The 13,815-nt window shown below is 34.7% G+C and overlaps 1 protein-coding gene across 1 annotated transcript; it reads left to right on the forward strand.

The window, feature by feature from the left end:
• Positions 1-6,651: 6,651 nt before the first annotated feature.
• N7525_011513 (uncharacterized protein) lies at positions 6,652-10,016 on the forward strand (the record flags this gene model as incomplete). The annotated part of the gene is made up of 3 exons (XM_061215516.1): positions 6,652-6,693; positions 7,731-7,793; positions 9,933-10,016. 3 exons carry the CDS (start codon positions 6,652-6,654, stop codon positions 10,014-10,016), a joined length of 189 nt encoding a protein of 62 aa, XP_061068028.1.
• Positions 10,017-13,815: the final 3,799 nt, after the last annotated feature.

Below are 13,815 nucleotides of genomic sequence, written 5' to 3' on the forward strand. Positions count from 1 at the left end.
TACTCATATAATCTAAAAGCCCTAACTATTTATAGGGAGAAGTACTATAGGCTACTATCTACATTTATAATAGGTCTCTATATAGAGTATTAGGGTATAAAATACTATATAAAGTATTTTATAATAAAAGACCTAGTATATAAAATATTAAGGTCTAGGGCTCTTTAGCCTATTATTATATAAATAAATATAGAACTAAGCTATCTCTTAGAAAGGAAGAGGCTATAGTTATAGGCTATAGTAATTATAAATACTATAAGCTATAGGACTATAAAAGACTAAAATATCTATAGTTTAAAGATATTATAATATATAAGAATAAATTTCTAGATAGACTATCTAGAAATTCTAATCTTTATAAAAATACTAGTCCCTATAAAAAAACTAAGCTTATAAGCTTAAAAAAGGTTAATATAGATCCTATATCTCCTAATAAGGAAGATAAAGTATTAACTAGAGGAGAAACCTCTAGAAGGATTACTATAGATCCTAATTATAAGATAGAAGTGTAAATATCTAAATTATATACTATAAAGGATACTATATTAACTAACTATATTAGCTTAATTAAGACTAATATAGATAGTAGGTTTATACTTACTAGTTTAATACTATTAGAATCTAATAGCTATTAAAAAGCTATTAATAGTCTAGAAAAGGACGAATAGTTAAAGACTTACTATACTAAGGTAGAAGAACTAGAGAAATAAAGAACCTATAATATAATAGATACACTATCTAGTATAAACCCTATTAAAAGTAAATAGGTTTTTAAGAAAAAACCTATAAATAATCCGAATCCGGATAAGGATTATATTACTAATAGTAATAAAACTATTAGATATAAAGCTAGATAGGTAATATAAGGATTTCACTAAAAACTAAAGGTAGATTTCCTAGAGAGCTTTTCTACTATATATAGAACTAAGTTATAGTATCTAATATTAATAATAGCTATTAATAAAGGCTAGTATATACTATAATATAATATTAAAAATACCTTTATATATACTAATATAGATACCGATATATATACTATCCTACTAATAGGAGTATAAAAAGATAACCTAAGAAAGTGCTACTTCTTAAAGAAAGTACTATATAGTCTAAAATAAAGTCTAAGACTTTAGTATAAATATCTATCTAAAATATTAGCTAAATTTAACTTTAGAGTATTCCCTTATAATAAGAGTATATATATAAACTCTAAAGATTAATATATATTAATATATTACGTTAATAATATATTATTTATATATAAGGATTTAAACTATATAAAGATAGAAGAAATTAGTATAGTATTAATATTCCTAGATAATAATATCAAAATTAATTACTAGATAAAAATACTATATATAGACTAAAAGGGCTATATAGAGAAGTTATTAAATAAATTCTCTATAATAAATAATCTTAGTTATAAGCCTATTAAAATACTAGGAGAACTAGGGCTAAAATTAAAGAAAAATACTACTAGTATAAGCCCTAGTAATATTAGTGATTATTAGAAATAAATAGGGTCTTTACTCTATTTAGCCTTAAAAACTAGGTCTAATATAACCTTTACTACTATATACTATACTAGATATATAAGTAATCCTAGTAAGGAGTATTTTATAGCTCTTAATAGGATATAGAAATATTTACTAGTATATCCTAAATTAGGATTAGTATATAAATATTTAGGTAGAGACCTATATATTAAAGGTTATTTAAATTTAGATTAGGGTAATAATCTAGATAAAAGAAGATCTATATTAGGCTATATATTTAGTCTAAGTCTTAATATAGGATTAAATAATCCTATTAGCTAGAATTCTTAACTATAAAAGACTATAGCACTTAGTAGCTATAAAGCTAAATATATAACTTTAAAGGAAGTTACTAAAGAAGCTATATATCTAGCTAATATATTTAATTATTTAAAGTAAAGAGCTAGATTTAGGGTATATATCTAGTATACCTATAATCTTAGTTAATAATAAGTTAGCTAAGAAATTAGCTAAGAATCTAGAATTTTATAAGCGATTAAAGTATATTAAAATTATATATTATTTTATAAGATAAGCTATATTAGAAGGAAAGGTTAATATAACCTAAATACCTTCTAAATATATACTAGCTAATTTCTTAACGAAAAACGTTAACTATACCTTATATAAATCTTATATAGATATAGTTTAGCTAGATAATATATAAGATATAAGAAGCTATAAAGCACTCTTTTCTAATTATAATATTTTATCCTATAAGGTTTTTAATTATATATTAGTTTTTAACGAGACTTTATAGCTATATATACTATATACTATAATCCTTATAGAGACTATAAGGATTATAGGGGCCTATTAGTATAATAGTATATATAGTAAGGTATACTATAGAGGGTAATAATAGTTATATTAATTTACCGGTACTATCTAAGGATACCTTAGGTATATACTATATATAACGATCTAGAGGTTCTTATAGTCACGTGATAATATTAGAGGTTCTTACGGTCACGTGATAATATTTGTTTCTAGATATATAATAGACTAGAGTCCGGGACGAGGGTCGATAGAGATTTCTACCTAAAGTCCCCGACTAAAGGTCTCGACGTATAAAAGGATCTTATAGTGTCGATCCTTTCCTCTTTTTCTCTTCCCCTCTTATACTTAATATCCTAAAATTAAATACACTCTTTTTTATAAAGAACTAGTAGGTTGTATAATACTAGAGAAACACTATTGTTACTCCCGCTTCACTATTGTTACGCCACTAGTACCCAATTTGGATAGGTCGCTCTTGGCAGTCAGTTTTCAATACAAGTGCTATTTATTATGGTATTGCCTTAGTAAAAAACACAGCCCCCGAACATCTCCAGCCACAGAGTACTTCTGCGGTCGGTCTGATCTTTACCCGCGCCCCCACCCCTTTTTATCTGATTATGAAGCACCCCGTAAGTCACGTGATCTGGATAGGGTTTATTTGCTAGGGTTAGCCGAGTCCCCCCACAAACATTCTGCTCTCCCATAGTAAAAGCTGCACTTTCACCTGCACCTTTACAACCCCCTTTTTCATCAATTTTCATCAATTTTCAAACCAATTAAAAATTGAATCGAAGTGCATTTCTTAATATACAAATTTATTGACACAATGCCAATCAGGATAGTCAAATTGATGAAAATGGATGAAAATTGATGAAAAAGGGGGTGTAAGTGATGGAAAGGGGGTTGTAAAGGTGCAGGTGAAAGTGCAGGTGAAAGTGACTATGGGAGACCAGAATGTTTGTGGGGGGACTCGGTAAACCCTAGCAAACAAGCCCTATCCAGATCACGTGATTTACGGGGAGCTTCATAATCGGATGAAAAGGGGTGGGGGGTAAAGATCAGACCGACCGTAGAAGTACTCTGTGGCTGGAGATGTTCGGGGGCTGTGTTTTTTACTAAGGCAATACCATAATAAATGGCACTTGTATTGAAAACTGACTGCCAAGAGTGACTATTCCGCAAGTGGTACTAGTGGCGTAACAATAGTGAAGCGGGAGTAACAATAGTGTTTCCCTAATACTAAGTACCACTCTTAATTTCTTTATAATAGTATAGCTAACGTATTTCACAAGCGAGTGGCGCACACAAGCGAGCGGCGCACCCCATTAAAAACGCGTCCATGAATTAGCACTTTACCAATTCAACCACCCACCATACCACCAATTCGCTCCCAATCCTCTACAAATTCAACAGAGAGAGAGGGTAGGATCTTATTAGCTATTAAAGCTATTAAAAATCAAGAAATTAGCGCTATTCGTGATATAGCACGCTAATTCGAAGTCCCGGAATCCTCCCTACGCCGCCGCCTCACTAGTGTCAAAAACCGCGCGAGTTCTCGCGTAAATTCACATAAACTATTAGAAACCGAAGAGGAATCTCTTAAAAAATGGATTCTCTCTATAGATCGATATAGAGGCGCCCCCCGGCCTTCTATAGTACGAGAAATAGCGAATCTTTTAATATAAAAGCGTAGTCCTACCCCGGTTCTTTCGGTCGGCGAAAATTAGGTAACGAACTATATAAAAAGACGTCCTCTTTTATCCTCTCGGTTTTCGAAACGGTATAACTATAAGCGTGCGAAATATAAGGATCCGGAGATTATAAAGGGGTGGTTTAATCTTTTTTAAAAAACTATTATATAATTTAGGATCGATCCGGATAACGTTTATAACTTTAATAAGACCGGTTTCGCGATAGGATTAATAGCGATAGCGAGGGTGATTACGAGAAGGGAATACTACAGTCGGCGAGCACTTTTATAACCTAGAAATTGTGAATAGGTGACGGTTATTAAGTGTACGAATACTACTAGTCGGGCCCTTCCACTATATATAATTTTTTAAGGTAAGGTCTTTATTAAATCTTAGTTCGACGGTCTTCCTCCCGACTAGCGTTTCGAAGTTAGTCCTAACGGCTAGACTACTAATAAAATTGGACTTCGCTAGCTTAAAAAGCTATTTATCCCTAGTACTACGTGTATAAAGGGAGTATATCGGCTTTTAATACTAGATAGCTATAGAAGCTATTTAACACCGAGGTTTAATAAAATCTATAAAAAAAACTAGGTTATACTAATCTATATACCCCCGTATTTACCCTATCTTTTATAACCTCTAGATATAGGCTATTTTACTATATTAAAACGGGCTTATAGGAGACTAGTTAAATTCCGGATACGGTACGGATCTAATTATATAGATAAATTAGATTTCCTCGAAGCTTATCCTACTATATAGATAGAAGCTTTTAAATTAGAGACTATTAAAAATAGCTTCTAATCTACCGGTTTAATCCCTTTTAAACCGGATAGGGTGCTTTCGAAGCTTAATATTCGGCTTCGAACCCCTACCCCCCCCCCCTAGCCGGGGTAGTGATTAGGATCTAAAAACACCTTTAAACTATATACAATTAGAAAAGTAAGCTTCCTCTATTAAAGTATTGCTTCGTATAAGATCAAAAAGTCCCCTAAGCCCGCTAAATTCCGCTATAAATCAGGTTTTAAAAGCCTATTAAATAACGATACAATCCGCTACACTTCTAGAGAGAGAAGTGAGTGATTTACGTAGTAAAAACGAGAAGAAGAAGTAAAAGCGTACTAGATCTAGGAAGTATCTATATATAGAGAGCGGTCTCTCCGTGTAGGAAGTATCTACGCTAATTATATAGCCGGTGGAAGTAGCTGAACCCGGTCCCGGTTAGTATAGTGAATTAGCTTTACAACCGCGTACGAAACCCCCCCGGGGGTGCGGAGTATGTAGGAAGCCACGATATAGGAGAGAGATATGTCTAGATAGATGATGTGTTTTTTTAAAAATTTAATTTAATAGCGTTTTGGTTGAGATAAATAGATTTGAAATTAGCATATTGGTTGGGGTGCGCCGCTCGCTTGTGTGCGCCACTCGCTTGTGAAATACGTTATATAAACTATTAATTTAATTAGTTTCGGCCCTATTATATCCCTACTTTCGTTCTTTAGCACTATATAGCTAAGACTTTAACCTATATTAATCCCGAACCTATACCGAACCGAAAACCCCTAACTAATTAAGATAGGGGATTGATACAGCCACCCCCCTTTGGATCAGACCACCCCCCCTGCCTAGGAATTCAGGCCCCCACTATACCGCCTTCCTGATCGGGTGCGACACTGGATTCTGCTATACTTTCTACCAGTGTAGAGTTTTCTGCCATATAATTCTGCCACCACCATAGGAATTCCGGTTTACATAGTAAAAAAACATGCATTTTGATCAGAAAAAATTGCACATTATCATTGAATTAAGCATTTGTTTACTTATATTGATCGAATACGCTGCTTATGCACTTCCCCGCGCGCGTTTCCGGCCCCTTTCACGTCTGCATTCACGTCTTACGACTTGGTGCTAGGTCTAGTGCTGGGTCTGGGTGCTGGGGATGGTGCTGGGAATGGTGCTGGGGATGGTGCTGGGGATGGTGCTGGGGATAACGAAGGGTGCTGGGGATACTATGTATAGGTGCTAACAAAAGTGACATGTTTTTACTATGTGTTTGCACATAAATTGCAGGTATCTGCTGTCGTCCCATAGTGTTGGGGGGCAGTTTGACACGAAGGCGGTGTAAAACCTTGAAGGCGGTGAGGAATGCGGTAGGAAGGTGTAGGTGTCGAGGTAAATGCGGTACCCGAGTAGGAAGGCGGTAGGATTGGTGCCTGATTCTCTAGGCAGGGGGGGGGGGGGGGGGGTGGTCTGATCTAAAGGGGGGTGGTGTGATCCAAAGGGGGGTGGCTGTATCAATCCCCTTAAGATAGTCGGCCTAAGACGAAACCTACCTATAAATTAGGATAGATAGCCTATCCCTATACCTAATAAAGAGACTAAGTAAGAAACTATCGCTACTTATAACCTATATACCCTAACCCCCGATCTATAGAGACTAGTTAATACTAGTAAATATAATAAAGAAGAAGAACCGATTAGCGTATAGCTACGCTAGATACTAAGAAGTGAAAGATTTATTAAGCTTACTTATAATTACTAAAGACTATAAAATCTAGTCTAGGAACTTAAAGATAAGATTATTATACTAAAAGTAGAGAGAACTAAATCTAATAATACTATAGAAGTATTTTATATCGAGCGAGATGAGGCTATCGCCTATAGAGATATCGCTATCCGCGAATATAGTAAACTTACCTTCTATCTCCTAAATCTCTAAGATTAGAATTAGTATAGTACCGGCGTACTAATTATAGAGGCCGCGACCGCTCGGAAGTCTACTAAAATACCTAATATATCTATACTAAACGATAGAAAGGAAGTCCGATTTAAGACTTAGGAAACTATGATTCGCTAAAAACTCTTAATAAGGTAAACGCTAACTATTACCCTTTACCTATTTACTATAAGCTCTATATCTAGAGCTATTATAAAGGTAAAGCTTAGCTATATATTACTCTCTAGATAAGCTCCGATACTAGTATCCTATATATAGACGCTAAGTGTAACGATCTAGAGGTTCTTATAGTTATATAATAATATTTATTTCTAGGCATATAATAGACTAGAGTCCGGGACGAAGGTCGATAGAGATTTCTACCTAAAGTCCCCGACTAGAGGTCTCGACGTATAAAAGGATCTTATAGTATCGATCCTTTCCCCTTTTTCTCTTTCCCCTTTATATTTAGTATTCTAAATTTAAATACACTCTTTTCTTATAAAGAACTAGTAGGTTATATAATACTAAGTACCTCTCTTAATTTCTTTATAATAGTACGGCTATATAAACTATTAATTTAATTAGTTTCGGCCCTATTATATCCCTACTTTCGTTCTTTAGCACTATATAGCTAAGACCTTAATCTATATTAATCCTGAATCTAAACTAAGAACCCCTAATTAATTAAGATAGTCGGACTAAGATAAAACCTACCTACGAATCGGGATAAATAGCCTATCCCTATATCTAATAAAGAGACTAAGTAAAAAGCTATCGCTACTTATAACCTATATACCCTAACCCCCGATCTATAGAGACTAGTTAATACTAGTAAATATAATAAAGAAGAAGAACTAATTAGTATATAGCTATATTAGATACTAAGAAGTAAAAGATTTATTAAGCTTACTTATAATCATAAGAGACTATAAAATCTAATCTAAGAACCCGAAGATAAGATTATTATACTAAGAGTAGAGAGAACTAAACCTAATAATACTATAGAAGCACTCTATATCGAGCGAGATAAGGCTATCGCCTATTAAGATATCGCTATCCGCGAGCGTAGTAAACTTACCTTCTATCTCCTAAATCTTTAAGGCTAGAATTAGTATAGTACTAGCGTACTAATTATAGAGACCGCTACTATTCGGAAGTCTACTAAAATACCTAATATACCTATAACGTATTTCACAAGCGAGCTGCGCATATAAGCGAGCTACGCACCCCACCAAAAACGCGTCTATGAATTAGCACTTAGTTAATTCAACCACCCACTATGCCACTAAACCGCTCCTAATCCTCTAGAAATTTAACAGAGAGAGAGGGTAGGATCTTATTAGCTATCAAAGCTATTAAAAATCAAGAAATCAGCGCTATTCGTGGAGTAGCACGCCGATTCGAAGTGCCTAAATCAACCCTCCGGTCGCGTCTTTATAGGACTACGTTTCGCGCGAATTCTCGCGTAAATTCGTATAAACTAATAGAAGTTAAAGAGGAATCTCTTAAAAAATGGATTCTCTCTATAGATCGACGTGGAGGCGCCCCCCGGCCTTCTATAGTACGAGAAATAGCGAATCTTTTAATGTAAAAGCGCGGTCCTACCCTAGTTCCTTCGGTCGGCGAAAATTAGGTAACGAACTATATAAAAAGACGTCCTCTTTTATCCTCTCGGTTTTCGAAATAGTATAACTACGAGCGTGCGAAATGTAAGGATCCGGAGGTTATAAAGGGGTGGTTTAATCTTATTTAAAAAACTATTATATAATTTAGGATCGATCCGGATAACGTTTATAACTTTAATAAGACCGGTTTCGCGATAGGATTAATAGCGATAGCGAGGGTGATTATAAGAAGCGAATACTATAGTCGGAGAGCACTTTTATAACCTAGAAATTGTGAATAGGTAACGGTTATTAAGTGTACGAATGCTACTAGTCGGGCCCTTCTACCGTGCTTGATTTTTAAAGGTAAGGTCTTTATTGAATCCTAGTTCGATAGCCTTCCTTCTAACTAGCGTTTCGAAGTTAGTCCTAATAGCTGGACTACTAATGAAATTGGACTTCGCTGGCTTGAAAAGCTCTTTATTCCGACCACTTTTATACGGATAAAGGGGGTGTATCGGCTTTTAATACTAGATAGCTATAGAAGCTATTTAACACCGAGGTTTGATAAAATTTGTGAAAAAAACCGGGTTATACCAATCTGTATACCCCCGTATTTATCCTATCTTTTATAACCTTTAGATATAGGCTGTTTTGCTATATTAAAACGGGCTTATAGGAGACTAGTTGAATTCCGGATACGGTACGGATCCAATTATGTGGATAAATTAGATTTCCTCGAAGCTTATCCTACTATACGGATAGAAGCTTTTAAATCAGAGACTGTTAAAAATAGCTTCCAATCTGCCGGTTTAGTCCCCTTTGAACTAGATAGGGTGATTTCGAAGCTGGATATCCGGCTTCGAACCCCTACCCCCCCCCCCCCCCCCTAGCCGGGGTAGTGATTAGGATCTAAAAATACCTTTAAACTGTAGGCAATTGGAAAAGTAAGCTTCCTCTATTAAAGTATTGCTTCGTATAAGATCAAAAAGTCCCCTAAGCCCGCTAAATTCCGCTATAAATTAGGTTTTAAAAGCCTATCAAATAACGATGCAATCCGCTGCACTTCTAGAGAGAGAAGTGAGTGATTTACGCGGTGAAAACGAGAAGAAGAAGCAAAAGCGTGCTAGATCTAGGAAGTATCTATACGTAGAGAGCGGTCTCTTAGTGCAAGAAGTATCTGCGCTGATTACACAGCCGGTGGAAGTAGCTGAACCCGGTCCCGGTTAGTATAGTGAATCAGGTTTATAACCGCGTACAAAACCCCCCCGGGGGTGCGGAGTATGTAGGAAGCTAGGACATAGGAGAGAGATATGTCTAGATAGATGATGTTTTTTTAAAAATTTAATTTAATGGCGTTTTGGTTGAAATAAATGGATTTGAAATTGGCATGTTGGTTAGGCTGCGTAGCTCGCTTGTGTGCGCACCTCGCTTGTGAAATACGTTACTAAACGATAGAAAGGAAGTCCGATTTAAGACTTAGAAAACTATAATTCGCTAAAAGCTTAAAGTAAATACTAACTATTACCCTTTACCTATTTACTATAAGCTCTATATCTAGAGCTATTATAAAGGTAAAGCTTAGCTATATATTACTCTTTAGATAAGCTCTAATACTAGTCTCCTATATATAGACGCTAAGGATATTATCCTTTACTTAAAGACTATCTTTATAAACCTAAACTAATATATAGAAGCTTATACTATATACTATAAGCTTAAGATAAAACCGAAGGATAGCTTTACTAATTTCTTTATAGAGTTTATATAGCTCGCCGAAGAAGCTATTATTATTACTAAAAACTATAAGCGTGATCTATATTTAAAACTCCTATATCTACTTTAGAGTTAGGTTATAACGTATTTCATAAGCGAGTGGCGCACACAAGCGAGCGGCGCACCCCAACCAATATACTAATTTCAAATCTATTTATCTCAACCAAAACGCCATTAAATTAAATTTTTAAAAAAACATCATCTATCTAGACATATCTCTCTCCTATATCCTAGCTTCCTATATACTCCGCACCCCCGGGGGGGTTTCGTACGCGGTTATAAAGCTGATTCACTATACTAACCGGGACCGGGTTCAGCTACTTCCACCGGCTATATAATCAGCGTAGATACTTCCTACACGGAGAGACCGCTCTCTATATATAGATACTTCCTAGATCTAGTACGCTTTTACTTCTTCTTCTCGTTTTTACTACGTAAATCACTCACTTCTCTCTCTAGAAGTGTAGCGGATTGTATCGTTATTTAATAGGCTTTTAAAACCTGATTTATAGCGGAATTTAGCGGGCTTAGGGGACTTTTTGATCTTATACGAAGCAATACTTTAATAGAGGAAGCTTACTTTTCTAATTGTATATAGTTTAAAGGTGTTTTTAGATCCTAATCACTACCCCGGCTAGGGGGGGGGGGGGGTAGGGGTTCGAAGCCGAATATTAAGCTTCGAAAGCACCCTATCCGGTTTAAAAGGGATTAAACCGGTAGATTAGAAGCTATTTTTAATAGTCTCTAATTTAAAAGCTTCTATCTATATAGTAGGATAAGCTTCGAGGAAATCTAATTTATCTATATAATTAGATCCGTACCGTATCCGGAATTTAACTAGTCTCCTATAAGCCCGTTTTAATATAGTAAAATAGCCTATATCTAGAGGTTATAAAAGATAGGATAAATACGGGGGTATATAGATTAGTATAACCTAGTTTTTTTTATAGATTTTATTAAACCTCGGTGTTAAATAGCTTCTATAGCTATCTAGTATTAAAAGCCGATATACTCCCTTTATACACGTAGTACTAGGGATAAACAGCTTTTTAAGTAAGCAAAGTCTAATTTTATTAGTAGTCTAGCCGTTAGGACTAACTTCGAAACGCTAGTCGGAAGGAAGACCGTCGAACTAAGATTTAATAAAGACCTTACCTTAAAAAATTATATATAGTGGAAGGGCCCGACTAGTAGTATTCGTACACTTAATAACCGTCACCTATTCACAATTTCTAGGTTATAAAAGTGCTCGCCGACTGTAGTATTCCCTTCTCGTAATCACCCTCGCTATCGCTATTAATCCTATCGCGAAACCGGTCTTATTAAAGTTATAAACGTTATCCGGATCGATCCTAAATTATATAATAGTTTTTTAAAAAAGATTAAACCACCCCTTTATAATCTCCGGATCCTTATATTTCGCACGCTTATAGTTATACCGTTTCGAAAACCGAGAGGATAAAAGAGGACGTCTTTTTATATAGTTCGTTACCTAATTTTCGCCGACCGAAAGAACCGGGGTAGGACTACGCTTTTATATTAAAAGATTCGCTATTTCTCGTACTATAGAAGGCCGGGGGGCGCCTCTATATCGATCTATAGAGAGAATCCATTTTTTAAGAGATTCCTCTTCGGTTTCTAATAGTTTATGTGAATTTACGCGAGAACTCGCGCGGTTTTTGACACTAGTGAGGCGGCGGCGTAGGGAGGATTCCGGGACTTCGAATTAGCGTGCTATATCACGAATAGCGCTAATTTCTTGATTTTTAATAGCTTTAATAGCTAATAAGATCCTACCCTCTCTCTCTGTTGAATTTGTAGAGGATTGGGAGCGAATTGGTGGTATGGTGGGTGGTTGAATTGGTAAAGTGCTAATTCATGGACGCGTTTTTAATGGGGTGCGCCGCTCGCTTGTGTGCGCCACTCGCTTGTGAAATACGTTATAGGTAGTTAACTAAAATACTATCTTATTCGATATATTTATATAGAGCTATTAGAGTATAGTATATAAGATTAGTCTTTAGTAGGAAATAAAGACCTCTTTATATACTTAATCTATAATCCCTACTATTAGTACTAAAGGTATATCTACTATAAACTAGTTAAGTACTCTTTATATAAAGCGTGAGTATACTCTAAGTCTATCTACCTCCGAAAGAGAGACTTTAATAAAAGAAAGATAATACTTTAACTATAAGGAATATAGATATATAACCTATAATTATCCGAAAAAGAAACCGACCCTCGCTATCGCGATAACTACTCCTACTATAAACCCTCTCTATATAGACGAGATTATAAAGCTTAAAGTAGATACCGATTTAGGAAAAGTTCCTATCTAGATAAAGTCTCCCTCTTAGGCGGACGGAAGGTATTACTATTCTCGCTAGATTTATAGAAGTTAATTAGTAGTCTTAGAGATAGCTTAGTTTTTAATATATAGCTAATATATAATAGATATTAATATATTTGCCCCCCCTTTAGCTATTCCTACCCCCCTACCTTAATATTTAGGCATCCGCTAACCGCCCTTCTTACCGCCTTCCTTTTTAAATCACCGCTTTCTCTAGTTAAGTATAGCACTCCTAGTGGTACCTCTATTTACTATATAAACCCCTAATAAAAGTAAGTACCCTTTATAAAAAGTAAAGATTTATAGAAATTAAATTTAAAAGTAATATTACCTCTTTCGAATACGCACTATTATAAGAACCTAGGGGTAGAGACCGAAGGGCGAGGAGTCGCGGTACTACTTAGCGCGCTAGTGTTATAACTCGAGGTCGTAGCGTAGGAATAACTCGAGGTCGTGGTATAGGAATAACTCGTAGTCGTGGTATAGGAATATCTCATAGTCGAGGCGCTAAGGTACTTAGGCTAAGCCTAAGGCCCGAGCTACTATAGAGATTTAATATAGACTAAGTAAAATAGGGGGTTATATACGAATAAAAACTTTAATTATATAGGAATAAGCATTTTTTTTCTTATTATAAACATGCATTTTTTACTATATAAATCAATATTCTAAAAGTAGAGATTTACCTAATAGAAAAGAATTCTACTAGAAAATTAGGTAGAATCAGGTAGGGGGGGGGTAGGAATAGCTAAAGGGGGGGGGCAAATATATTAACACCCTATATAATAGATACTTATTTTCTATTTTAGTACTTAGTAATACTAGAGTAGATTTTATTAATTTATTAATAGTTATAATATTAGGTAAGCGTTTCGGACTTAGGGTAGAAAGACTAGGCTATAAATATCTAGTGCGAGGTTTTAATAGTAAACTAGTAGAACTAATATAGTATATAGCTTTCTTTACAATTTATATTAATAGAAGGATTTAATAATAGATCCCTATATTAATTATAGATTTAGGAAGATATAATATTATCTTTAGGCGGATATAGTTTACTAAATATAATATCCTTCTTAACTATTAATAATACCGGATAATTTAGCTAGATATAAGGACTCTCTTTAATAAAGTGGCGAGTAAGATCTCTATCCTAACCCTAAAGACTATCCTATAGAGATCTCTATAAGATAATATTTACTAGAAGGATATAGACCGGAGAGATTATCTCTTTAAATTAATAGAGATAACTATAGAAATATAGAAACTAAAGAAAGATATCTATCCTTATATCTATAAGCGCTAGTATAGATACTAGTAGATATAAGAGTAGAGAAAGATAGTATAAAATATTAAG

This window comes from Penicillium rubens, assembly GCF_028828025.1.
Source record: "Penicillium rubens strain IBT 27055 chromosome Unknown utg000004l_segment0_segment0, whole genome shotgun sequence".
In the NCBI taxonomy this organism is placed as follows: domain Eukaryota; kingdom Fungi; phylum Ascomycota; class Eurotiomycetes; order Eurotiales; family Aspergillaceae; genus Penicillium; species Penicillium rubens.